Source organism: Ostrea edulis, chromosome 6 (assembly GCF_947568905.1).
Source record: "Ostrea edulis chromosome 6, xbOstEdul1.1, whole genome shotgun sequence".
In the NCBI taxonomy this organism is placed as follows: Eukaryota; Metazoa; Mollusca; class Bivalvia; order Ostreida; family Ostreidae; genus Ostrea; species Ostrea edulis.
In genome coordinates, this window is record NC_079169.1 from 17021404 (window position 1) to 17048898 (window position 27495).

At 35.3% G+C, this 27495-nt stretch overlaps 1 protein-coding gene across 7 annotated transcripts in view; it reads left to right on the top strand.

Moving 5' to 3' along the window:
* LOC125646869 (adenylyl cyclase-associated protein 1-like) overlaps window positions 1–27495 on the top strand; it is an 81511-nt gene that overhangs the window by 6251 nt on the left and 47765 nt on the right. For 5 of the 7 annotated variants that reach the window (XM_048873454.2, XM_056141710.1, XM_056141711.1 and 2 more), the window contains 6 exons: window positions 7642–8041; window positions 11884–11987; window positions 15626–15703; window positions 17981–18034; window positions 23236–23325; window positions 23514–23599. In XM_048873454.2, coding sequence (XP_048729411.2) covers window positions 7642–8041; window positions 11884–11987; window positions 15626–15703; window positions 17981–18034; window positions 23236–23325; window positions 23514–23599 — 812 coding nt within the window. Of the gene's footprint in view, window positions 1–7641; window positions 10829–11883; window positions 11988–15625; window positions 15704–17980; window positions 18035–23235; window positions 23326–23513; window positions 23600–27495 lie in introns of all 7 variants that reach the window. The other 2 variants (XM_056141712.1, XM_048873458.2) reach the window with 2 other exon arrangements.

The following is a 27495-nucleotide window of genomic DNA, read 5'->3' on the forward strand; positions in this document are numbered from 1 at the left end:
AAATATCTTGTGGTTTAAAGTAAAGTTTCTTACTTATTTTTTCGACACAGCCAGTCGGACTAGTAAATCGACAGTTTACCCGACCAGACCTATCATTTAGTAGATACGGTTGGTCGGACATGCCTTATAAGTGTCAAACCATGATGGTTGAACATGTTTTGTGATGACACAGATCATGAAAGTAAGTAATAAGTTGAAAACTGTCGAATTTATCAGAATTATGAATACACGTTGTTTCTTCTTGTCAAATGCAATAATCGAAAACATGAATGACAAACAGAAAATCTGCTATATTATAAACAGTGGCCTGATTTCTTTGACTTTGCCCAATGTCAGGTATAGTGTATATAACCTAATTTCCGTAAAATATATTGACAGTTATATGGCACAAACTTCCCAGACCATTCGATATCTGATAAATTCGACAGTTTTCAACTTATAGACCTGGAATTCGTCTGTGAAATAAACATAGATTGATATCCATCTGGCATTAAATGATGCACTTCTGTTGACAAAAACTTGTTTGTCATTAATATTTTTCTCAGAAAATAAAAATAAAAAAATAAAATCCCCCCACCCGCCCCATAATTTTTGGTGACACTGGGTGATAATTCTACTAATTAAGTTGAAATGGCCTTATGAATAACATGATAATGATTAGGCAGCAGGCAGCGCCTGTGTATAAGCCTTTTCCTTTAAGGTGCAAGGTAAAGCAGGGATTTATAATTATGCTTTTCCATTGCCCGGGGCAAGTGCAATGTTGTCTCGGGAAACAGACCTAGAGTGATAATTATTATGTCTCCCCTTCAATATTGTTTTTGTCATTTTTCTTCTTCTTCAACCAAATTTTGTCCAGGCCTTAACTATAGAGATCCCTTTGACTTTGAGACTTCAAACTTGGAACATAAGGAGATGGTACGGAGGAGGGGTGCCCACGCCCCCAAACATTTGACCTTGACCCACTTATAAAGTCAAGGTCAATCTTTTACGTCAACATAGAGTCCAGGCCAATAGCTGAGAACCCTTTGACATTACGATTTCAAACTTGGAACGTGGCAAGAGGACATAGATACAAGGTGCACTGCACCAAAATTTTTGACCTTCACCCCTTTCTTCATTCAAGGTCAAATTAAGAAAAACATGAATAGACCATAACTTTAGAACCCTTTGACATTAAGACTTCAAACGTAGAATATGAGAAGGGGGAATGAGAAAAGGGGGAATTCCATCAATTTTTTTTTACCTTGACCCATTTATAAAGTCAAGGTCAATATTTTATGTCAAAATATAGTCCAGACCAAAAGCTGACTTGACAACTGTTTGACATTAAAACTTCAAACTTGGAATATGGAGAGATGTTATGGAAGAGTGCACCAAAAATTTTGACCTTGACCCCTTTCTTCATTCAAGATCAAATTAAGAAAAACATGAATTGACCATAAGTTTAGAACGCTTTGACATTAAGACTTCAAACTTAGAATATGAGAATGAGGAAAGGGGGAATTCCACCAAAATTTTTGACCTTGACCCATTTATAAAGTCAAGGTCAATTTTTTATGTCAAAATATAGTCCAGGCCAAAAGCTGACTTGATAACTGTTTGACATTAAAACTTTAAACTTGGAATATGGAAGAGGGGTGCACACCACAAACATTTTTGATTTTCATCCACTTACAGTGTCAAGGTCACTCTTTTACTTCAAGACTATAACCTGAGAACTATTTGACATTAGGATTTCAAACTTACAACTTAGAAAGCAGATATTAAGACAAGATGTACTGTACCAAAATCTTTGACCGTGACCCATTTCTTCATTCAAGGTCACTCTTTTACATGAAAGTATAGTCAAGACTATAACCTGAGAACCCTTTGACATTAGGATTTCAAACTTAAAACATGGAAAGCAGACATTAAGACATGATGTACTGTACCAAAACTTTTGACCTTGACCCATTTCTTCATTCAATGTCATGTTTAAAAAAAATTGATGATTTCATAACTAAGATTTGTTTGACATCAAAACTGCAAACTTGTAATATGGAAAGGCAATATTGAATAGGGGTGCACATCACCAACATTTTTGACCTTGACCTACTTACATTGTCAAGGTAACTCTTTTACATCAAAGTATAATCCAGACCATAACCTGAGAACCCTTTGACATTAGGTTTTCAAACTTACAACATGGAAGGCAGATTTAAGACAATTAAGATGTACTGTACCAAATTTTTTTTACCTTGACCCATTGATTTTGATGCAAGCCGTTGTTATTGCCTCTTATGCTTGCACTCATTATTGTTGCCCCGGTTATTAGACAATCAAACTTTGAAGGGGAGACATCTGGGTTTTTTTTGTAAAAAACAATACCCACTAGTTATAAATAAGCTTACCTTCACAGGCAAGTAATGAATTTTGGAATGAATGTTTATTCAGATCAATTAGAGTTAATACTGACCATGTTAGATTTAATCAGCACAAGACCACCAGTACATCTTGTTGGTTTATATCTAAGGTATTACCAAATGAAAATGAACTTATAGTCAATTGTAGTTAAAGGAAATTTTTTTTTTCATGCATGATTTTTCTCATTTCATCTTCTTTTCTCTTAATTTTTGTACCCCTGATTAGGAAATTTTGTATAATTTGTAAAAATAAACCAAGTGTATACAAAGGAACTATTTGTTGTTGGTAGCTGAGGCTACTTCCTGAGGCGCACTCCGGCTGTTTACGCACATGTGAAAAACACGTGGATTTGAGGGTTTAGTCTTGTTTGCGAGTAATTTTGTTGTTGTTGAAAATGTCGCGTAGGGTATTCTTTTTCCGGTGTCGGCAGACGAGACAGGTAACATATGGAACATTTCCGACTGCGTTATTAGGCATCAATTCTGCAAACTGATTTTTAATTTATTTTTTTTACCTCTATATTAATATATATATAGTGAAAATAATTACCGGTGTGATACCTCTAAGCAAGTACGCATTTCACTACCAGTAGTAACGTTGCTAGGTCTGTAACGGGTACCCGAAATAACTGAAAACCGTGGGTCGTGTTGTTTGGGTAGGGTTCGGTTCCATTTTTTCGTGTTTTGGTTTGGTTTTTAAAATAGAATCATTATGTCATCGAAATCCTCAAAGGTGGCTGTATTTATTGTGGACAAAACTGTAAATAATGACATTATATGTAAGATATGTCAGACGCATTGAAAATACGCCACACCTGGAGCAACACAGTGATTCTGAAGGTCCGTCGGACATTGGCAAATGTCCGGTAATTTCTGTTTTGGTCCGATCAATATCAGTTGTTGGCCGGACCAAGTGTCCGATAATTTTTCCCCCCCCAATGAAATACATGATTAGATAAATTTTCAATTTTTAGCAGCATATGTCCCAAAATTTATTCTGCTCTTTAGAAAAATTTACTCCACTGACGGATCTGAAGTGAAATGCTTGGGCTAATAAAGTACGTTGCCGATGCCATTCTGGGCCAGAAAGTTCAAATTTACATGAAAGCATCCTGACATTTTGTTAAAATCTATGGCCCCCGGGGATAGGGTAGGGCGACAGTAGGGGATCAAAGGTTTACATGGGAATATATAGGGAACATCTTTAAAAATCTTCTCAAGAACCACTGGGCCAGAAAGTTCAAATTTACATGAAATTTTAAGCTTCCTGATATAGTGTAAATTCAGTTTGTCAAAACCATGGCCCCCAAAGGTAGGATGGGGCCACAATAGGGGATTACTTTGCATATAAGATTTTGGTCTGGTAAAATGTGATTTGGTCCAGTAATATATCTCAACCATTACTGGACGAAATGTCCAGTAAGTACCAGAAGACCTTCACTATAGGAAACGCTGCAACATCGTCAATGACAAAACATTGATTCAGAAAGCATGGATGGAAACGAGTAGATTTAGTGACAATGCTGTTTCTAGTACCATGGATGTCGAGTCTAAACCTCATTCCACATCCCCGAGTAATTATTGTGACAAAATACAATAAACTTTTAAGGTTTTTTGATTGACTGTATATTAGATTTTTAAAATAGTTATATATAGACCCGAAGCGAAATACCCGAAACCGAAGTAAAAAATTTTAGAACTGACCCGACCTGAAATTTTTTGGAACCCTGACAGCCCTAAACGTTGCTTATCTAATATCAAAAACCAATCCGGATAACCCGCAGAATTCTGGAACGATTCTGACACACAACGGTGTATGAAATTGAATGTGATTAATTTGTTTCTAGGCGTGATTAAATGACTTGATATTTCAGCAAAATAATAAAATTTACAAACAATTTTTAATCCCTGCTGAGGATTGCCATGTTGGGCCCAGATGTAGAGGATTATGATCCCTCTGATGATGTAAAAAGGTGGCTGTCATCTGGAGGGGGGGGGGGGGGGGGGACCAAGCAAGTAAAGGGCCACACTATAGTCCTGCTGTAGCTGTCTTTACCAAGAGAGCCCAAACTTAATGAAATAGCTAGAGCCCTGGGAGAAATGGTCATGAAACTATGTACCAAATAAAGCAGTTAATCACATATGCAGCATTGTCTTTTTATTTTCGGGAAAGTGAATTTTGAACTTGGGCAAGTGTATATCTAGGTAGTACTTGCCCATGGGCAAGGGACTGTAAAGAAAATTATACCCCTGCGGTAAAGTCCACATAATGATGTACATGAGAAATTACAATATATGTGGTCATTTATGTTACATAAGGAACATTTAATTTGGAGATCAAAGTGACTTCCTAATAATGAAGTTTTATTTGTAAACGTCTCCCATCTTTCAGGGGATCGAGACATATTGTTTTTGTACTTTCTGTCTGTCCGTGTGTCTGTCACAAAATCTTGTGAACACTTCTCCTCCTATATGGGGTATTGGATAGATTTAAAACTTTGTACAATGCTCCATTGCCATTTGCAGATGTGCATATTGGGACAGGAGGATCCAATCATTTTCCTAAAGGTTATAGTGGATCTAAGAGGGGTGGAAGATGTGAAATTAGCTTAATATGAATGCTTCTCTTCCAATATATGGCTTATCCGATAGACTTGAAATTTTGTACAATAATTTAATGCCATTTGCAGATGTGCATATTGTAGGGACAGGGGGATCCAACTGTTATTTATAAACAGTGATTTTTCAAGACCCATTTTAAGTTCGAATATCGGTCCTTTCCCCTCCCATAAATTACCAATTTTTTCCCCAATTCAACTTGCACTTTTCCCAATACTAAAAACTGGTGAAAAATGTATTCTTTAAAAAATAAGTTCTATGTGAATAGTTTATGTACGACATGACAAAGAAGCATCAATTCTAGATGATTTAGAAAGAATAGTCGAAAATTTTAAGAGCTGAAAGAAAAGAAAGTTGAATATGTAAAATAAAAGAAGAATGATATCAATTTGTGTTTGATTTCTTGTTTGATATGATATATTTAGCACATTTACAATAATGACTTGGTTTTCCCAATTTGACGAAAATGTTGACAAGTTTTCCCAATTCGAAAGTCACAGGACCCTTTTGAAAAATGTTGAAAAATCACTGTTGAAGTTATAATTGTGGATCTGAGAGGTGGAGGGTGAAAATAGTTTGTGAACACTTCTCCTATGTGGATTATTCGAGTTCATTATAATAATGTCTGTGTTCCTGCTCATGCTTTCTCCTCCATACCGTGCAGTACATTAAAGTGAGGAGTTGCATTTGGAGCACTATAGTTTCCAATTTGGGGAACTGGGGAGACATTTGTTTTTCATTAAAACAATCTCTAGTTACTGTTTATGATAATCAATACATGTAAATATGACATAACTAATGCACACAATTATTCAAATATATATGTAGCCTTTGGTCAATCGATGGAAACCTAATTTAAGTTTTCCTTCTTTACCCTTTCAAATGTGTAATGGGTCACTATCATAATTATAGCTGATTATTTGTCTTGCAAAATCAGACTAAAGTTACAATTGCTTATTGAATTGGATTGGTAGCGTACAATTGAATGAGTTATCGATAGTTTGAACTTCCATTTACGGATGCATTAAAACAATACAATTAAGCTGTAACTGACTGTAAAAATATTGGAAAACAAAAGAACAAAAATTAAACATATTTGTGATTGAATACATATAACTTCATAGAATCAGTGTGAATCTGAAGCAATAAACCCGTCAATTCAGCAGAAAATGTCGGTTCATGAATCATTGTCATCCTGTCAGTAATCTCCAATGTGCATTGACCTCGAAGGTCACCAGTTCAGAAAATGACGAAAGATGGCACTGAGCACGTGTCAGATTTATAAACAATTTAACATGCCAATTTTATAGAAAATTCCCTATCAAAAGTTCATTTGAGTGGCACATTTGCATAATTATTACTTTCTTACACTTACAGTGCTGTACTTTTTGTCATTCGTGAAATGATGTAATATTTTAAACAAATGACACGTGTAGGTACGTATTAGTTTCTATCTTTGCATATGATCTTGGGTCTCAGCAACCGGATTATGTTCGGCAATTATCGTTCCCATGATGGTGGTAACGGGTTTATACGAAACGCTCGCTATAGGATGTACTCTCAAACAATATTCCCTTAGTTTTTCTGCTGAATTTTTCTTCAGATCTTGGGGATTATGTGAGTTATATCGAGAGGTGTTTATTGGATAGTTGAAAAATACCGCTTGCATAGCTTTAAATAAAGTACATGCACTCTTAAATATAATATCTATTCTGATTAAATGATATCCTAATGAATAGATAAAAATTAAATGTCTTTACCATTATGTTTTTATAAATTTAGTATTTAGTCAATGAACTTTGTATACACAACTCCCTACAAATGTTTATCAACACTAATTGATTCACCCTTTATCATTAATCCAGTTCACTATTTCATGTTCACTCATGCAAGTTCACTAGTACAAGTTCACTCATTCAAGTTGACTAATTCATGTTCACTCATACAAGTTCACTAGTTCGTGTAATCAGGTTAGCAGTGTTTCCCATGCTGGCCTGGTAATTTAATGTGACCGGTCTATACTTACCTGGGGCCAGCAATTTCTTAAGTGGATTGTCAATAAAGTCTTCACTTTGGCAGAGTGATCCTAGTCCTGCTTAAAAGTGCAAGCCAAATTTTAATAGCACAGTGACTTAATACGTATTTAATTGGGGAGGATAATGATAATTATACTGTACACCCTGACATGTGAAATATGTTGTCTGTCGAAGCAGTCGATTTGTTGATGTAAGGTGTTGCCATGGATTTAGGGAGTAGAGGTGCAATGTTGTGATTTTTTTCACTGATTTATAGATGCTGCAGTGCTCTGCTATTTTGCTGGAAGCCGGTGGAGATTTTGGGTTGTTTGTATAAAACAAGTGTTGGTACTGTGTGTGTACACCTAGGCTTGTGTTGTGTTTGTATTTGTGCACACTGGCAGACAGCGGAATGTGTCTGAGATTAATGTGCATCTCTTAGATTGATCATTACATGACTTACAGTGCAAACATTTTAGTCAGAATTTCTTCGTCAGCGATTGCGGGGGTCACTGCATCATTACTCTGGTATTTGGGAGAGAGGGGAAAAAATGATGTGTTGTTGTGCAATATCTGATGATGAGGATGATATTGACTCTTTACAGACTAAACACCGGGACAACATACCTGTAACAGAGGACCAGACACAGGAAGTACGTGAAACTTCACCATCAGGAATCAAAACACAGATTCAGGCTGAGGAATTTCAGAACAGTTTGGATCCACAGGAAGAGAAAGTAAAAGTAGATCCCAAGCAGGAAGTTGGTCAGAAAGAGGAAGTTGAGTTCCAAAAGGAAGTTCCTCTTCTACAGACTATACTAGAAAACACTGAACGCTTGTCATTACAAGAACAGGAAGTGCAAACAACAGAAGAAGGGTTGGGAATCATGTCTGCTACAGAATTACAAACGGCTGTCCAACGACTAGAGGCTGTTGCCAGCCGTCTAGAGACTTTGGCTCAGAAGTCTCCGGGGTCCGGTAAATCCTCTTCTGGGGGAGATGCAGGTAATGTGTTGTATCTTTGGAGGATCATCATGAGTTTAATGTTTGTTGGTAAGGATTTATTGTAGGTGTATAGAATTATAAATCCTCTGTCATAAGTGTAATCTGCTCTCATAGATTGGTACATGAATTTGGGGACAAGGCAAGATTGAAGATCAAACAACACATTCTGTGAATCCCTTTTGAGGATTTACATTTTTTGCTGAGATGTAATTTCGTTGAAATAGTTGCTGTACATTGAAACATTATTTCATTTTATTTTATTCAGGTATAAAATATCACAGAATGTCATGATTGTAAATTTAAAATAACAAATTGAAACCTGGCATAATCTATAGCACTATGCAGTTATAACAGTTAAAGAATAAGTGACTGTATGAATAACATGACAAATGATGATATCTTAACCTAAGGATAACCCTTAAAAGCTTAAATTAGCTTATTTCCAATGGGGTCCTTATATTTATACAATATATGATCAAAAGACAAAAAAATAAACATTACATGACTAACAATTGGAATTTTGACAGCTTTTGATTAATAGTTGCATAATGCATTGATATTATATATTATATAAATGTGTATTTCATTGTGGTTTGAAATTGTATGGTACCTCATCCATGAAATTTACGAAATTAAGACCCTGGGAACAATTGAAATTTAGTGGTCCCACGTACATGGCGCATGGTATATTTCACAAAATAATTAAGGAAACATATTTACCCTGTTCTGAACAACGGAAATAATGTATCGTTTAAGTTCTGTAAAGACGTTAACAGCATTTATATGTCAGGGCACATGTTCGTTTTACCCCTCCAGTCTAATGTGTGTTAGATTTCCATATACCGTATATACTCGCCTATAAGTCGATTGTATTTTTTAAGGTTATTTTGTAGGAATTTGCCATTGACCCGCTTGTAAGTCGGTACACATTTTTGTCAGAATCGGTTGACATTTCAAGTCAATGCTCTAGTATTTTTACCTAAGTTTAAAAAAATATTGTGAGAAATTAATAATTATGAGGTGCTCAATATCCAAGCCACAGTGTGCGAAATTAACCATGGACCGATAGACAATGTCTATAGAAAATCGAGTCGGTCTATAACAATCAAAATAGCTATAGACTGACTAGTCTATAGGAATTCTGAGTAAATAACTGGTTCTCTGCTGCTTATTTAACACATATATATGAGAAGCGGGACCAGTTTATATGTAGTACGCCAATGTTTCTTTTCACCCCTCAGCTGTAATAAAATGTTTCCCAATGTAATTACAAATCATTCGAATCAGATTATTCCATTTTTAAAGGGGGGAGGGTCAATTTAATATTTACTTCAATGTACGCCATTTTCGTGCAAAATTGGAATGTCCTTTTTTAATGGTTTTAAAAATATGTCAAAAATGCGAGCACTTGAATCAAACGGAAAGCGGTCAGTACAAGTTCCAGCAAGGCTAAAGTCGCAGAAAATTATGAGAAAATGAAACGTAGTAAAAGGGACTTAGATGAAGAATCAGATAGTGAAACTGAGATGGAACAAAATGAAAAAGAAAACGAAATTCTAATTGAAAAGCTTGCCGTGCATGTAATTGAAAAAGAATATAGTTTTATAAGTCGGACATAGAGTTTTGGACCAAAAATTAACTCCCAAAAATCCGACTTATAGGCGAGTATATACGGTAAATCAGAAAATATTGTAACAAGAAGAGAGAAATGTTTTAGCTCACGAACTTGAGCTGTAAGCTCAAGTGAGCTTTTCTGATCATCCGTTGTCTGTCCGTCCGTCCGTCCATCTGTAAACTTTTCACATTTTTTACTTCTTCTCCAGAACCGCTGAGCCAATTTCAACCAAACTTGGCAAAAATCATCCTAGGGTGAAGGGCTTTCAAATTTGTTCAAATTAAGGGCCATGCCCCCTTCAAAAGGGAGATAATCACAAAAAATGCAAGAAAAGGATGGGGTCATTTAAAAATCTTTTTCTCAAGAATCACTGGGTCAGAAATGTTTACATGAAATCTTCCTGACAGTGCAGATTCCAGTTTGTTATAACCATGACCCCCCAGGGCTAGATTGGGGCCACAATAGGAAATCAAAGTTTAACATGCGAATAGATAGGGAAAATCTTTTTTTAAAAATTTCTCAAGAACCAATGAGCCAGGAAAAATTCTGTGTTGTTAAAATCATGACACCCGGGGGTAGGATGGGGCCACAATAGGGATCAAAGTTTTACATGCAAATATATTGGGGGGGCCAAGGTGACTCAGGTGAGCTATGTGGCCTATGGGCCTTTTGTTATTAAATCATAAAATGAACAAAACTTGTGGAAATATTGGACTCACTCATTGGCATTAAGAAAGAAAAGTAATTTTCCTTTTTGTGTTTGTACAAGGTTAAGAAAATACATATTCTATCCCTGACCAAGTGTTCATAACATATATTGAAGTTTTAGTTTTGTAAGGAGTATCTGTGTATAAAGTAAATATGCTCATGACATCAAATAATTTTTCACTTCCTGTTTGTATACTAACACTTGTGTAGACACTTGAGGATTGCATCCTATCTAAGGCAAGATTATAGGAGAGTCGTCTGTAAATAGAAAATTAGGGACAACAGATCTCATGTTTTAATTTTGCAAGGAAGAGATTAATACTTAAAAACTTGTATTTGAATTGTTAGTTTTCAAGGTTTTATAGCAGTGTGGAGAAATAAGAAGTTTTTAGTAAAACTGGATTTTAATCAAGAGAAAAATAAACATGTATAGATCTACAAGATGACTGCAGACCAAATAGCCTGTAAATCATATGTATAAATATCATTAGAACTAAACATTAAATTGAATATTGCTACCATGATGATATGAAAAAAGTTCCAGGAATGATTAGAAAATGATGTAGGTGGGAATTTAACCCAGGACCCCTTCATTGGTCATCATGTGTTCTAACCACTGCATGCATCATCATCAGGACCCAGTTGCACGAAGGTTAGTTAACTTTAACTAACAGTTAACTTGTAATTAACTTTTACATTTATATTATAATGATAACTAGTCATTAAATGTCAGTTAAGCTTAACTCACTTTTGTGCAACTGGGTCCAGAAATCTCTAACACAAACTTTTCCATGCATTTACAACAGGAACAGGAATATTTCAAACATTTATGGGGATCAAACGCAGGGCCCCTTCATTAATATCCAGATGCTGTATATAACCACTGATCCAGGCCAACACTAAAAACTACAACATGGCAAGCTACAAAGTCCTTTTTGAAAATGATTGTAATGAAATAGAAAATGTGAAAAATATACAACAACAGTTCTGACCTTGAGTCCTAAAGCATGCATGTTGTATCAGTATTTAAAACTTGCTGTAAATTTTTTTAGCTAGACATGTTTCTTCTGTTGCAACAGACTAAGAATTGCAAGCCCTGTCGAAGAGCTACTATAGCCCTGAGAATAACTGCCATTTTATTACTTTCTTTGAATGAAAGCGAGTGCGCGACTAGGACTCGATTTCCACAACTTCGATCTGATCGTATAAAATTGATGGAAGTTTGTGTTTTGGCTTATTGTTACATCTTCGTTTTTGGTACAATACTAAGCAGGTATGATACATCTAAACTTTATTTAGCAGAAATTTTAACATGTCCGGTTACTCCTGTTTTTGTATTGTACATGTGAGGGGACATTTTACAGTATTAAAGCGAGGAAAAGAATGCCTTGAATTAGTATAAAAGCTATGTAATATGTGAGGGGACATTTTACAGTATTAAAGCGAGGAAAAGAGTGCCTTGAATTAGTATAAAAGCTATGAATATGAATTTTCTCCACTAGAAATTTTATCTTTTCAGATGTAGTTACACCTAGTGTGAGTGCATTTGATGAAATTATCAACAGCAATATCAGCAAGTTTGTCGAACTTTGCAACAAAATCGATGGAGATGTGAAGACATTGGTAAGTACTATATGAACCAGGGAAAATCAGACCAGGTTCACAGAAGCTGGCTAGATTTGTGTAGTAAGCATTTTATTCTGCTCTGACCATATCCGACGCAAAAGCTGGCTAGATTTGTGTAGTAAGTGTTTTATTGTGCTCTGACCATTGCCGAGGCCTGAAGTTGAAAGAAAAACCAAACTGAGTATGTCATAACCAGTAATGATCAATGTAAACAAAGTTATAATTATGCTAATTAGCATATTGTTTTCCAAAAGCATATCCAACAGGGGATAAAAAATTCTTTACCTGACCATATTTTGGGAAATATTGGCGAGATCAAAGTATGGGAATCTTATAATTGACAATGTGGTCTGTCTATATGTTTGTCAGCTAGTCCACGCTTTAATCTGGGTCAGAAGCGTCAAAGATTTACAAGTTAGGGATTCATGTTTGATTAAGTAAAGGACAAGATCAAAAGCACGTCAAGTCAAGATCAAATTCAGAAAATTTGAAATTAACCATTCCAAAGGAATTTGACTGGTTAGAATTACTTCAGACACTTTATTAGTGTTGAACAAATGGGGACTCATTATCACACACCCTGCAGTCAAACATGTCCATCATTGACTCAGCATGTGATAGATAGCCCAGGGCACATGAAGACTTACAACTGCCATCTTGTTACCTTTAATGTATGTTAGGGATTCCTATGTGTATGTGTTATATTTATAATGGCTTTGGTGATGAAGCAAGAGCACTAATTTATGGCTAATATATTCAGATATGAAAATCTCCATGAAACAAAGATCAGGTGCTGAATCATGATTACACTAATTAGTGCATTAGTTCTTATTGTGCCTGTTTTGAGGTGCACTAGATTAAGTACATATACAGTAGTTAGTGCATTAGTTCCTATTGTGCCTATTTTGAGGTGCACTAGATTAAGTACATATACAGTAGTTAGTGCATTAGTTCCTATTGTGCCTATTTTGAGGTGCACTAGATTAAGTACATATACAGTAGTTAGTGCATTAGTTCTTATTGTGCCTGTTTTGAGGTGCACTAGATTAAGTACATATACAGTAGTTAGTGCATTAGTTCCTATTGTGCCTATTTTGAGGTGCACTAGATTAAGTACGTATACAGTAGTTATTTTGGCCATATATAAAACTGCGCATTTATGATCATGCGGACTTAACTGAAACTGTATAAATCTGCGGAATTCAGTCGTCATGAAAACTCGGTGGTCTTTTTAAGTGAACTTTTGTTAGCGTCAAGTTGGAAGTGAATTTTAAGGTTGGGTCAGTGAAAATCAAAACTCAAGAAGTCTGATGGGCTTGTAGAAATTTTGTAAGTCATGTAAAGTTGGATGAAGATATTCTAAATGTCTTTTTTGCATAAATGCATTATCCAAATAAAAATAAATCGATAAATATCACATAATAGAAATAAGTGTTTGAACACTGTGGCATGTTTATGTAAAAAACGATAACTATACTTGTAATTTTCAAGGTAATTTTAAAAGTTGTATGTAAATCGCGTGAATATTCAACAAACAACTTGTTGAAACAACAAAAATGGCTGCGTTGTGTATCACGTACAACACATACTTGAAATGGCATGAACTTTGTTAGTTGAAGTTTCCCTGATTTTATGTGACTTGTATAGTTTGTAGAAATAATCGATCACATTTGATGTTTGTAGATAAGTGTACTTCCTAAGGTACACTCTGGCTGTTTACATGTGTGTGAAAAATAAAAGAATTTCTAGTATTGTGTGTGGGTGAAGAGAGAGAGAGAGAAAAAATACTGCATGGGTACAGTTGTTTTTCTGGTATCGACAGGAAGGATGCCTTAATTAGGGTGAATATGAATATGAGTTATAATCATATTTTGTAAAGTTTCAGTATATGAGCTTTTAACCATTGCACCTTTGATTAGGCGTATGATCCATTTAATTCTGCGCAGTAACTCAACCGAACGCACAGCCAGTTTTGTTGTTGTTTTCATTGTTACGTATAGGTTTTCCTACGTGCCATTTCAAAAACGTTAGTTCAAGCTTTTTGATGAGAGAAAGTATGTTTTTCTATTTCAAAAACATCATTAAATAATAAGAAATAAATCTTTTTTTTTTTGATGTATGTCTCAAATGAAAAATTGGATGGAAATCTTTTTCATCAATGCGCTATGAATTACATTGTATATATACACCAAATTAAAGGTGCAATGGTTAAAAGCTGAATTAGATTAAGGAAGAACAAATGGTGACTGGATGTATGCTGCATTGCGTTCGAGGAGACGTTGAACACTTGTTGTGTCGTGAGAACAGTGAAATGGGACTCGGCTCCATTTCAATATCAAGTAAAAAGCTTAACACCTATTCATATAAATTGCCCTCGTTGACTGAGCCCCATATAATGGAGTTCAATTTCATTAATCAAAAGTCTTTGCTTGCTTCGTCATGTTATCGAACTTGTAAAGCAGACGATACATACTGGGAACTCGTATAATCTGTCTACTTCCACCAGTCAGTGCCCTACGTCATCAAGTTGACTATTCTGCCATGTCATTACTAGGCCTATGTGTGTTGTTTATTTAAATTAATTTGTATTTTATTCATATCTTTGGTTGAGTATATTTTTGGTAGCAATAAAAAAATGAAACACATGCATTTCGTTTATGATGCTTGTGTGGAAATTCCTGTTCTATAAATAGTGCTAAGATTAGAATGGGGATGACGCATTCCAGAGAAAAGTAGTCCTGCATGCTTAGTGCAGATGAAACTCCGGACGAAATTTTTTTAAACTAAGAAATCAAATGAATTTTTTCATTCAATCAGCATCGTTGTTAAGTCATCACTTTAAAAGTTATTAAATGATACATGTGTCACTATTAGAAGTGATATACAGTGTAATATCAATTCATGGTAATTGAAATGTTACCTATAGTAAGTGATTGTAATCAAAGATTTTTTTTCATGCATTTTACATGCAAGTTTAGCAAAGAACAATTTCAGGCAATTTCCATTGACAATTACCTTATTAAAACAAGTAACAACTGCATGATCCAATGATTTTTTTACTTGACTTTTACTTATTGATACATGTATATTGCTTTTTAGCTCACCTGAGCTGAAGGCTCAAGTGAGCTTTTCTGATCAAGATTTGTCCATTGTCTGTTGTTGTTGGTGTCGTAAACTTTTCCCATTTTCATCTTTTCAAGAACCACTGGGCCAATTTCAACCAAACTTGCCACAAAGCATCCTTGGGTGAAATGAAGGGCAATGTCTCTTTCAAAGGGGAGATAATCACAATAATGCAAAAATAGGGTGGGGTCATTTAAAAATCTTCTCAAGAACCACTGAGCCAGAAAAGCTGATATTTACATGAATGCTTTTTGACATATTTCAGTTTCTTAAAATCATGGCCCCCAGGGGAGGATGGGGTCACAAGGGAGGATCAAAGTTTTGCATACAAATATATAGGGAAAATCTTTAAATATGAGCCAAGTGACTCGGGTGAGCGATGTGGCCCTTGGGCCTCTTGTTTGAAATTTGCACCAGCTAGTGAAAAGGAGATTTTTGTCCTAGATAATTTTTCTTGTATTGAATTTTTCACCATGCTTGACATTTGCTGTAATACAAACAATTTGTTTCAGGGAGGTCTAGTGCAGAAAGGTTTTGGGAACCTTAGACAGTACCTTTATGTAGCATCAAGGAGCAAAAAGCCTTCAGAAGTAAGTGCATATCTGGATAAATTCCACACAGGATAATGAAACCAAGAGAGATTTTCTAGAATAATAAGACTGTTATTATTTGTAATCTGTATGAATGGCTGCTTTTAAAGTTTTAGATATACTTATATATATATATATATATATATATATATATATATATATATATATATATATATATTATTTGGAACATTTTCACCTGTGAAATATGATATATTACACACATGCTGGTAAAAGATGAAGAGATTTCTGCCACCGGGGGGAAGGGGGGGGGGGGGGTGTCCATCCCTCCCTCTTCTGTTCACCTAATCTCCCTGTTCCTCAGCCCCCATTCCTCCAACAGCTGCCCCTTTCTTCCCCTCCCATTTGCCCTGTATTTCAAGTGATGTGCCATTATAAAGTGGGGGTCATCTTAATAGTGCATGATCAAATCACTTTTAAAAGGGGCATGGATGCGACTCGAGCTGAAAATGTTCAAATTTTATTATTCCATTTTTAATGTTTACAATGCTTAATGAAGGTATTCCTAATGGTCAATTTGAACTGAAATTGTTTTCATTTTATTTTCCACACCTTTAATGTTTAAAATGCTTAACTAAAGCATTTCTAATGGTCAGCAAATTTTCTAGTTTCTAGTGTTTGTCATACCCCATTTTGTTTTTAATTCTGAACACAAGCAGTTTCTAGTGTTTGTCATACCCCATTTTGTTTTTAATTCTGAACACAAGCAGTTTCTAGTGTTTGTCATACCCCATTTTGTTTTTAATTCTGAACACAAGCAGTTTCTAGTGTTTGTCATACCCCATTTTGTTTTTAATTCTGAACACAAGCAGTTTCTAGTGTTTGTCATACCCCATTTTGTTTTTAATTCTGAACACAAGCAGTTTCTAGTGTTTGTCATACCCCATTTTGTTTTTAATTCTGAACACGAGCAGTTTCTAGTGTTTGTCATACCCCATTTTGTTTTTAATTCTGAACACAAGCAGTTTCTAGTGTTTGTCATACCCCATTTTGTTTTAAACATGGTATTTTCTATTCAGTAATATACATGTAAACAAAAATATGACATGTGCCTTGTTTACATAACAAAGAATTGCGTGTACTGTATCTTACTTATAACTCAACAACTGACATTAAAATTTATGCTGACCATCAGAAATACTTTAGTTAAGCATTGTAAACATTAAAAATGGGAAAATAAAATTTGAAAATGTCCAGTTCAAATCGTGTTAATGCCCCTTTAGATACACTGTTTCCTTGGGGTAAGAAAGAGAAAATGAATGGTCTTTTGTTTTGTATCTGTACATTTTCTACCTATGTGCACTGAATGATGATAAAAGCAGAAAGATAAATTAATGACACTGTAGCTCAAAGTAGATTACCTGATTTAAGGAATTAGGATGTACATGTACGGTTTTAATGACAGGTATTCATTGAACTGTACATGTCTTTCATATTAATTTCCTAATTTGTTTATCCCAATAACAGTGGCAGTAGTGGATACTGGATATGTCTGTCACAAAATTAGGGTCAAGTGAAAATAAAACGAACTTCAAATTAGCAATTTGTCCAGGGTTTGAGAGGGGTCAGCCGTTGCTAAGTGATCGCAGTTCAGGTCTGCATCTGTCTGAAACATGTCCTGTTCCTACAGTCATTTTCTCATGTCTCAAGGTTATCTCAAGGTTATCCTCCAGTTGAATTAAGTTTCCATCAAAATATCGTTTTAGCATGATAGGAATAAATTCAGTTATAGGGGACCTTTATCGCAATCTTCTCCACTCCACACAAAGTCACTTGGCAAATCAAAACTAGATTGCTGCATGTGAGGAACATTTTGAAAATGTACTGCATTTTGACTTAAGCCAATCAGACAACAGCTTTGATAACCATGTTGGGAGGAAATTGTAAACAAAATTGACAAGGTTTGAATTGCAACAGTTCAATAACACTAGAGGGTATCTAAAAGATTTGTAGTAGATTAAAAAGTCATTTTAATGGTGCTCGACTCATGCTTGGAACAAATGAAATTAGAGTCACAATTTTAGAGGTGTAGCCTGCCAGGGGTTTGTGGGAATCAGAGTGCACTGCAAACCTTTGGCTTGTAAAGTTTGATGCTTTTGAATTTAAATAAGTTAGTACTGTTTGCAAAACCAAAAATTCTGAACGAATTCATTGACCCACTAATTTTCAAAAGTCATTTGATTTTACGTAGAATCATACTTGATTAAAGTTTTGAAAAATATGTCTTGATGTCCTGATAATTTTGTTATTCTCTTTCAGCCTGTAATGGAAAAATTGTTTGATCCAGTAAAGAAAGTCATAGAAGAGACAATGGTAAGGCAATAAATACTTTATCTTGGTATTCAAATGCTTCTAGGATTTATGAAATGATTAATACGTCTTTGCTGTGGCTGAGAGCAGTTGACTTAGCAGGGATGGATGTTAATGGTTGTCTGATTGCCCGAAGCAAGTGAAAACCCAGTTTGACAAGTGAAACTCAATAACTACTTGCCTGATGAGGCAAGTGGTTATTTCAGTAGGAAATGTGATTGTAATTGGTTTAAGGTTGATATGTATAATTCACAAATGTAACCTAGCTCTTACATTTGGTAGTGTAAAGAAAGAAAACAGGGTTATTCGCCAATTGTGGTTGACCTCGTAAAAGGAGATAATTAACATCATTGGTTGAAAGGTGTATACATTGTCTAGTGTAAATATATTTCGGGACAACAAAGTTTTTCAATTGGAACAAGTGAAAGTTTAATTTTACTTGCCCAATTGCAAGTGAGATAAAAAGTTAATGTCTACCCCTGCTCGCTGGTTCAGTATTTTCTCCAGGAATTTTATTTTGAAGGGGCAGATCTCCCCTTGGCTTGCAATAATATTTCAGAAGAATGGTTTTTGAGGGAATGCAAAATGAATGTTAAAGTTGTAACAATGTATTCATTCAAGTAGAATAAATGTCACATATATTTATAGAGCACAGATACTATTTATCAGTATTATGAATTCATGTGACAATCCTTTGTATGAATTTGGATACTGACAGTTAATATTATACTGAAACAGGTATCAAATGGTGAATTTGGGTAATTGTCATTTTGTTAGCCCCTCGACAGGGAGCTTATAATGCTACAGTGTATGGGTTACATTGTATAATGACCAAATAGTGGAATTGTTTTTAGTTTTTAAGAATTGAAATTAAATCACAACGCTCGCTATGATTTGCTTGAACTATGCCAAAATGGTAGTCGAGGTTGGACTCATAGTGCACGAGCCTTTAGCCTGTGTCAAACCCTGCATGACTTCGGCATACTAGTATATGCTATTATATAAGTAGTCCCAAATCTTAATGCTATTATATAAGTAGTTCCAAATCATAAAGTGAAAGGTTAACATTTTATTGAGAAAATGTTATGATAAAGATTGAATACCTACACATGTAATTTGACATCAGTTTCCAAATATGGTGAAATTTAGTTAGGGCTGAAACGATACGTCCCCTTCACGATACGTATATTGCAATACTTATGCCATGATTCAATATTTTCAATACGATGCATTTTATAAAAGAAACCAATGATAACTTTGAAGATAAATTTAACTAACAAAGGTTCACATTCACAATTAATTAAAAAATTAAAGTGCTTCCAAACCGCCAAACAGTAAGATGCACGTTGGCTCTGTAGTTTAAACTGATTAAATTAATTACTGTTTTTGTCAGACTCGAGGCTATCAACAGTTTGATTGTTATCGGATGCCATTTTGTACCTCATGCATGTAAAAACAATTTTAAAATACAGTATAATTTGTCCAAACCGGCCTCTGAGTACTCCGGCACTCTGTCAATTCCGGCCACAAAATATAGTCCCTAACATTTCTTTAACAAATCCTTTATCATTAATTCCCTGTACTCCGGATACTGTGTATTCTGTATATCGGCCGGCTTACACAGTCCCAACTGCTATCAATTAACTTTAATTATCCTGTTTAAACCGGCCCCTGGATGATACACCACCCTAATTGTTGCGGTCAATTGTATTCGGTGTACACAAGGTCCCAACTGCTCATAATTAGCTCTAATTATCGCATTTAAACCAGTCACCCCACATCATTACCAACCTGTCGGTATTCGGTCGATCGCACGCGGTTTACACAAAGGGTGTCTCAAGGGAAGTCTCAGGTAAGTAAAAGAGTGCAACTGGTGATGAGTCGTAATCAGTTTAAAATAAAACCAGATTTTTGGAAATGCACTTTTCAATTATGACAGCACCAAGCACGAGGTAATGGCGCCCTCCTAACGACAGAGAAGAGAACTAACATTAAAAGACAAAGTTCAATTAATCGATGAATTCGATACATTCTTGGAATGAAACAAAATCGGCAACAATCCCATTATGTTTTCCAAAAGCAGCCCCTCCTTCTCGGAGCTCTCCGGCGAGTCAGACAGTGATGATATGCAGTTAGTTAGACGAAATCAACAATTTACCAACAGAAAATTGCGCGAATAATTCCCAGATTTTAAGCTGTTTAATAAAAATTGAAACTTTTTCAAATGAGTACGACAATAAAAAACTGACATTTATATTTTTACATTCTGAATTCTTTTGTGATATATCAAAACGTCAGCAATCATTACACGCGTGTGCATAGATAGTGAATACAAGGGAAACAACTCTCATTCTTGTCAACATTCTGCACTCCGGACTCTGTGTAAACCGGCCAATTTCTTTGGAACCACACATAGCCGGTTTACACAGATTATACTGTACATACAGGTCAAACCTGCTGTTTTAACCAAACCTGATTTTAAACAACAAATCAAACCGAAGACAATGCATTGAACATCGAGCGTTTCTATTGAACAGTATCAATATTTCGGTGAATCATTTCAGCCCTAAATATAGCGCAGACAAAATATCATAGCGTGGTATTCCGTTAGGGTCTGCGCACTGAAACACCGTTATAAACACAACAGCGGTATAAAATAAAAACCAATTCTTCAATACTGAAGTACATTGCAGAGTCAATATCTACAATATTAGGGAACGTACATTTGTAATTCTCTGTCTTTGAAGTGTGTAGGTTTAATTCAACCCTCTCCTGATATAATGGCAAAACGCAAAGCAGACATGGAATCTCTTTCATTCATCAGACGACGGAACTTTAACCTAGCCCAATTTCTTTTGATGTTATATTCTGCATATATAACTTGTGTATTCACTATGACAATAATCACAGTATACAATGATCGTCAAATGAGTGTAAGCGGGTTAACGGGTCATATTCATTTTATCACTCGTTGAGAGGTACAATGATATATTTTGAATGTGCTGACACTAATGGTCCACAATTCTGTATTAAACAGATTTGCTCTCTATTTCTTGTGATATAATTATCATCGCATCAGTGATAATTAACTGATAATTTGTTCCTTATAAAGCACCCACTGTGTGAGAGTGACCAGTTGTAGGTGACAAGTACATTGTAACTTGGAGTCTTAGGCATTCATTAGTGTAAGAAAGGTAACTCTGTTTTACCAGGTTATCAAAAGGGAGGAATTTACTTAAAAATATACATTTCGGAGATGAGAGGATACAAGAATTCTTTTGTCAGTTGGTGGGGATATTGATTATTTTGTCCCACCCTCAGGAAGCGTTTGAAGGGACTTCATGTTTTAATATACTGTATGTTCGGAATTCCCCATGGAGCTTACTTAGCTCTCAGATTTCAATCCAGTGACGTGAAAATCAGGATCTGACATATGTTTTTACTAATTTTGCCATCGTGTCTGGCATTCTTGTAAAGCCAAACTTTGGGTTCTTTATGCGGGCTGAAATTGAAGAAGAAATGAAATTTTAGTTATGGAGTAGCAGTTCTACAGAATGGAAGACTTGCTGGTTGTAGAATGTGTTTGCAGTACATGATTCAATTATCAAATGTAGGCTTGTCACATAGAAGAACTGCATAGATGCATGAAACATGAAAATACTTTTTGCTAGATAATTTCATTATTGTCAAGGCAAATATTTATACCTCAGCATTGCAATTACTTTGCTATTTCTGATTAAATGATAATGACGATGATAGAAGGACCAGTTTCCATGGTTTGTAGATTGGAATTGACTACATACATGTACATTTTCATAGGTGATTGATTATGAAGGGAAATTGAGATCCTGTATCAGTGTCAAGGTCAAAGGTTAGAAATCAAATACACTATGATCTTTGTATACAATTCATTTCCTGCAATTCTCAGATGATGCATGATGCATCTTGACCTGGAATTGTCTGATCTATAACATGAGGAGAAGGCTTCAATAGGCAAAGCCTATAGTCTAATCTACTTATGTTTATACATAATAAAATGTTGTTTAAATTAATTATATCTATAACATGTAGCATGAAGTGGGTCCTATCAATTTCAAGGACATGAATAACTCAAAAGGTCACAAAATACAAAGAATGCTTGATTTTCATACAATTTGAAATATAAAAAGTACATATTTACAAATTTCAAATTGATCACGTTCAAAGGATGCAAAGTACATGTATTTGAGAAACTAAGCTTGAATAAAGAGAAAAACACGTTCAGACTGATTTATTTTGAATCGTAAAAAATTCGCTCATTAGATTATTGCAGTCTTTTAGTTTTGCTCAAAAGACATCATCTTTATTGAATTAACAGTTTTTTAGGCATTATTTAATTGTGCATAGAGAGGAGAACAATGGAGGTTAATGCCTCGTAACAACCACGGCGACCCACAGAATGTCGGCACGTGGCATCGGCAGACCACCGTGACCAGAGACACCTGCAGCATGTGTGCAGGTCTCAAACTGAAAGTTAGGATACCTGAGCAAGGGAAAAGTTGAAATGTTAAAAAAACAAAACAAATAAAAAACCTGGTGGGAGTAAAGAAAAGCACTGTAGATTCTAATTTCAATCAAATTGCTATCACACCCTTCTCGTGTCACTGTAGTGATGTTCGAAGTCAATAATATGGATACATGAGCTCACATTATATCCAGGAATTTGGCAGAAAACAGACATTTTTTTTTCTTCAAAATTTTATCTGTTCAAAATCTGAAAGTTGCAAGAAGTTTATTTAAAAGTGAGAAATGTTTTCAACCTGATGATGTATCAGGATTTAGTGAGGCAGTTGAACTTTTAACACCATCACTGTATCAGTTTGGGCTGAATAAATCAATCCCAAGTAAAACAGATAAAACTGAGTATTTGAATTGCTGCAATCGATCAAACCAAATTGATAGCCAGTGGTCTTGGTGAAAATTAATCACTTTTAAATTCTGACTCCAGCCCTCCGAGGAAATTCCTGCTAATTTTAAACACCTGTAAATTTCCTGACTAGATTTTCCTGGGTGAAAACAGTCCAAATCAACAGAATGTGTTTTGATCCTGTTTATATTTAATGAATACTGCAAATAAATGCAGTTATCGATAGAGGCTAGTCTAGCAGTATGTAATAACCCCGGGATAGTACATATCTGAAATTTTTATTATTTTTATTTTGTAGACATTTAAAGATAACAACCGCCCCAGTAAACAGTTCAATCACTTGTCGGCCATTGCTGAGTCATTACCTGCCCTTTGCTGGGTCCGAGTGGTGAGTATTGTAAAGATGGAGTGGTGGATCCAACATTTTCTCAGTCTATAAAGAAAACTTATAATTGTGCAAAAAGAGTAAAGTTGAGTAAGGATTGACAATTAAATGAGTTTTGATAGGGTTGTGAACTTTGATTTGATCTCTAGACTGACATAAGATGTACGTGTGCCTTTCATTGTGTTTGTCAGGCTCCTACGCCCGGTCCGTATGTGAAGGACATGCAGGATGCTGGGATGTTTTACACTAACCGTGTTCTCAAAGAATTCAAGGACAAGTAAGTCTCTACTTTGTTCAGTAAAGTGTTTTACAAACTCTGAACACCACTACAGAGCCTACTGAGGGATTCAGATTCCAGTCAACTCTTTGAATTTGTAATATGTGTATGCAGCTTGGTCATTGTAACCTTTGTGTGCAGTGACATCGGAGCGTGGTGTGTGTGGAAAGGGGGTGGGGGGGGGTAACACTCACATTGGGCAAGACCAATACAAATGTTGGTATGCCCCATGTATTTCCATATACTGACTCTAACAAATGATAATTAATTCTACTGACGGTTTCCTGAAGATGGGACTGGTATTGAAGGACACTGCAGAAGAAAAGCATTTACTTGCTGTACATCATTTCGTACAGGGCATCAGAAGTGTTGTAGTCAAATTAAAGGGACATACTGTGCCTCTTCAGTATTCAAATTCATCATAAAATTGTTCTATAAAATGTGGCACGAAATCAAGAGTGTGTAACACCCCCCCACCCCCCACCCCCCACCCCACCCTACCCCCTTCCCCTTAACGTTGCATCAGTTATTAAAAGTTGTTTTTTTCCTGAATGTAATAAAGTCTTTTCACACTTTTTGCACGTCCATATGCTTACTAGGATTTTAAATGCAAAGTTCTTAATTACAAATGTTATAAACTCGTCAACACTATCCGCACTTGGCGCAAGGTTAAGCGAGAACAAACTAACTGCACAACCTGTGTTAGAAGAATTTAATTGCCCCAACCAAAAAACAGTCAGTCAAATAGAGTTGCTGAAGAAAATGAATTTTCTAGCTGTCTATCCTTGACAAGCCAAAACGATGTGTTTACTGAACTTCCATGTTAAACTCAAATCTCACGGTTCACTAGGGAGACAGAATTCTCACCTCCTCATTGTTTCATCATCTTTGAAGATTGAATAGGAAAAAGTGAAGTGAGGTTTGGAGGGGTATTTTTATGACAGTCTGCAATTTGCCTTGTCATTGCAAAGTCAGATGGCCATTAGTTAACTCCATCTTGTTTTTGTATATATAAAAAAGAAGATGAGAAATTGATGGATAGTCTACAGAAGAATACATAATGTTGTCTTGTCTGAGTGGACACAGAGGCATGGCATTTGTCTATTAGGTGCGAGTCACGTAAATAACACGCTGTCCTGTGAGGAACAGTTTTTTTAATATCAAATGATGTGGATGGATGTGAATCAGTGGCATGCATCAGCTAGGGTAACCAGCTAGGTGCTTAGTCCTCAGTCAGTTCCTTTTTATTTGCGTACAGGTCCAGGGGCATTGTCCACCCTAGTGAGCCCCCCTCCCAGATGACTGGCTAGCTGCACCCTGGCAGATTTCACCTCAGATTTTCATTTTTTCTTGGTGAATTGATAGAGTTTGATGTGTTTGATTGACCCAGTCTTGCATTATTTTTGGCTTGTGTCTAACATAAAACAGTAATTAACAATACCCAAACATACCCTCTTGATCTGGTTCAGTTTTTAGCTCTCGGAAGGGATGTCTTTTAAAAATAAGCATATTTCTGAAGGTATTTTAATGCTATTCTGTGTGCAAGGTCTTAAATGCATTTGATGTAATAGCAGATGTTAGAACAAGTGGTAGACAATGGGAAAATTAGGATTTGAAGAGGAATACGCCATTTGTAAAGCTATCTAAATTTGTAGACATGGAACTTTTGGGTTTAAAAATACAAAACACAATAAATGTCAAGAGAAGTGTCAAAACAAATGAAAAATACATTCTCTGGGGTTTTATCAAGACTGTGTTTACGCGTCAAGTGTGAAACTATTTAAAAGAGAAATATACAAGGGAGCAAAAAATTTCAGTGAGGAGATAATTTGAAATAAATTCCTCCAAACCAGTCAGATTTAATTTCAATTGATGAGCATATTGCTATGATTGAACGGAAAATATGCAGAAGAGGTTCTGGTAGCCCAGGATAATATCTCTCCAAAACAGAATTTTCTTGTGATGAAAAATGATTTGAATCACCCTGATTCACAAAAGCAGAAGAATTATAAGTCAAGTCGTGAACTCTCAGATTGAAACATTGCTTCATGATCAATGACACTGTCATACGTACTGCATGCATAGTGAGAAAACTCAGTACCATTTGTTTTTTTTTAACAAAGGAAAGTGCTTGACCTGAGTTATCTTTATGTAAATACCTATGCTACTTATTGAAGTCTTTTCATTTGAAACTTGAATGCAGGGAACATATTTTTTATTGTTGATTTGTATTGCTGGTGAAACATATTAGCAAGGTTGAAAAAAGAAATAAGTGGTTTAAAGAATAAGAGGGAGAGAGGGGTAATTTTTAATGCTAAAAATTACAGATGAATTGAGGTTTACAATGTATGTGCTTATAATAACTACACATCTATACCATTATGGTAGGGCCAAAATTCCATTCATATGTAGAACTGATTAATGTCATTTTGTATCTGAGAATTAAGATCATTTTATCTTCTGTTACTGGGCCTCCAAGTGACATTGAAATGATAGAGTTCACTCTGCCACCATTTGCAGTGATAACATCAAATTTAAAATTTAATATGTCAAGAAATCAGAGAATTGTTACAAATACTGTGTTTGTGATAAAAGCAAACCATTATATAGGAAATCATGATGTATAACTTTTTTCCCCAGAATTCTATCTAATACATGTATGAATATACAGTACTCAAATTTTGATGGCAATTTCTGTTTTATCCATTTTCAACCCATAAAAAATGTCTGTAGTATTTGTAGGAATATATTTGGCACAAACTCATCTTGAACTTCAGTTCTCATGCAGGATGAGAAAAACATGTATATTTATGCTTGTTTTATTTAAATTTCTGTGAAATATGTCAAACAATATTTGTTTTAAAAAGTTGATGAGAAACAAATGTATTTTACAGAGAACTGCCAAGTTGTGTGCAATGTTTTTTGCGCATGTTTCTTGGGGGAAATGTTTCGTGGGGAAACGTGAATTTTTAAAATCTGTTATTGAATGACAGACTTGGAAGCTATTTAAGATCAATTATTTAACTTTTGAAAGTAATCTTTTGACAGCTTTGTTTCCTGTTTGTGTTACTATATATATATATATATTTAGAGAGAGAGAGAGAGAGAGAGAGAGAAAGAGAGAGAGAGAGATTGAGCATGTTTATTATTTTTTTTATAGTATTTAAGTACACTAGTATGGTAGCTGAAAAAATAAATCTAAATTAGGAAATAACTATATCCTCTGTCTTCAGATTTCAGGGCCGTAAATTAACCTTCAATTTGGAGGAGGCAGGAAATTAGGCGGGGGTCTGGGGGCCGCCCAGGCCCCCAGACGCTGAGCACATTTTGTGCACACTGAACACGTTTCGTGCAAAATCCTTGATTCTAGGGCCTTCTAAGATGTTACTTGACTAACTCATTCTAAAAGAAAGATTTGGAATGCTTTTTAAGGGAGGTATCATGTTCTTAGTTATTGGAAACAACATAAATTCTAATGAACTTTAAATTTTAATTTTTTTGGGCTCAAAAGTTGGAGGAGGCAGCTGCCTCCTCCGCCTCCATGTAATTTACGGCCCTGGATTTGAGGATGGCTATGCTGTTGATAATTGCAAACTTAGTTTTTCCCAGAATTCATGTTAAAGGGAAGATGGTAAACGAGATGCATGGAAGTGGAAAAACGGATGTTTAATTGTTAAATTACTATTAAAACCGTATCAACATCCTTAAAATCTAAATTTCTCATGTCAATGTACCTCATGGTATTTTCAGCCTTTTGTTGAGTTGATTTGTCATGAAATATTTACATTTTTGTGTCATTCTACTATGACATCATAATGGAAAACTTTGCATCTCATCACCATTTAAACTGACTTCGATCTCGGGGCATTAGCCAATCAAAAGGCAGATTACACTGC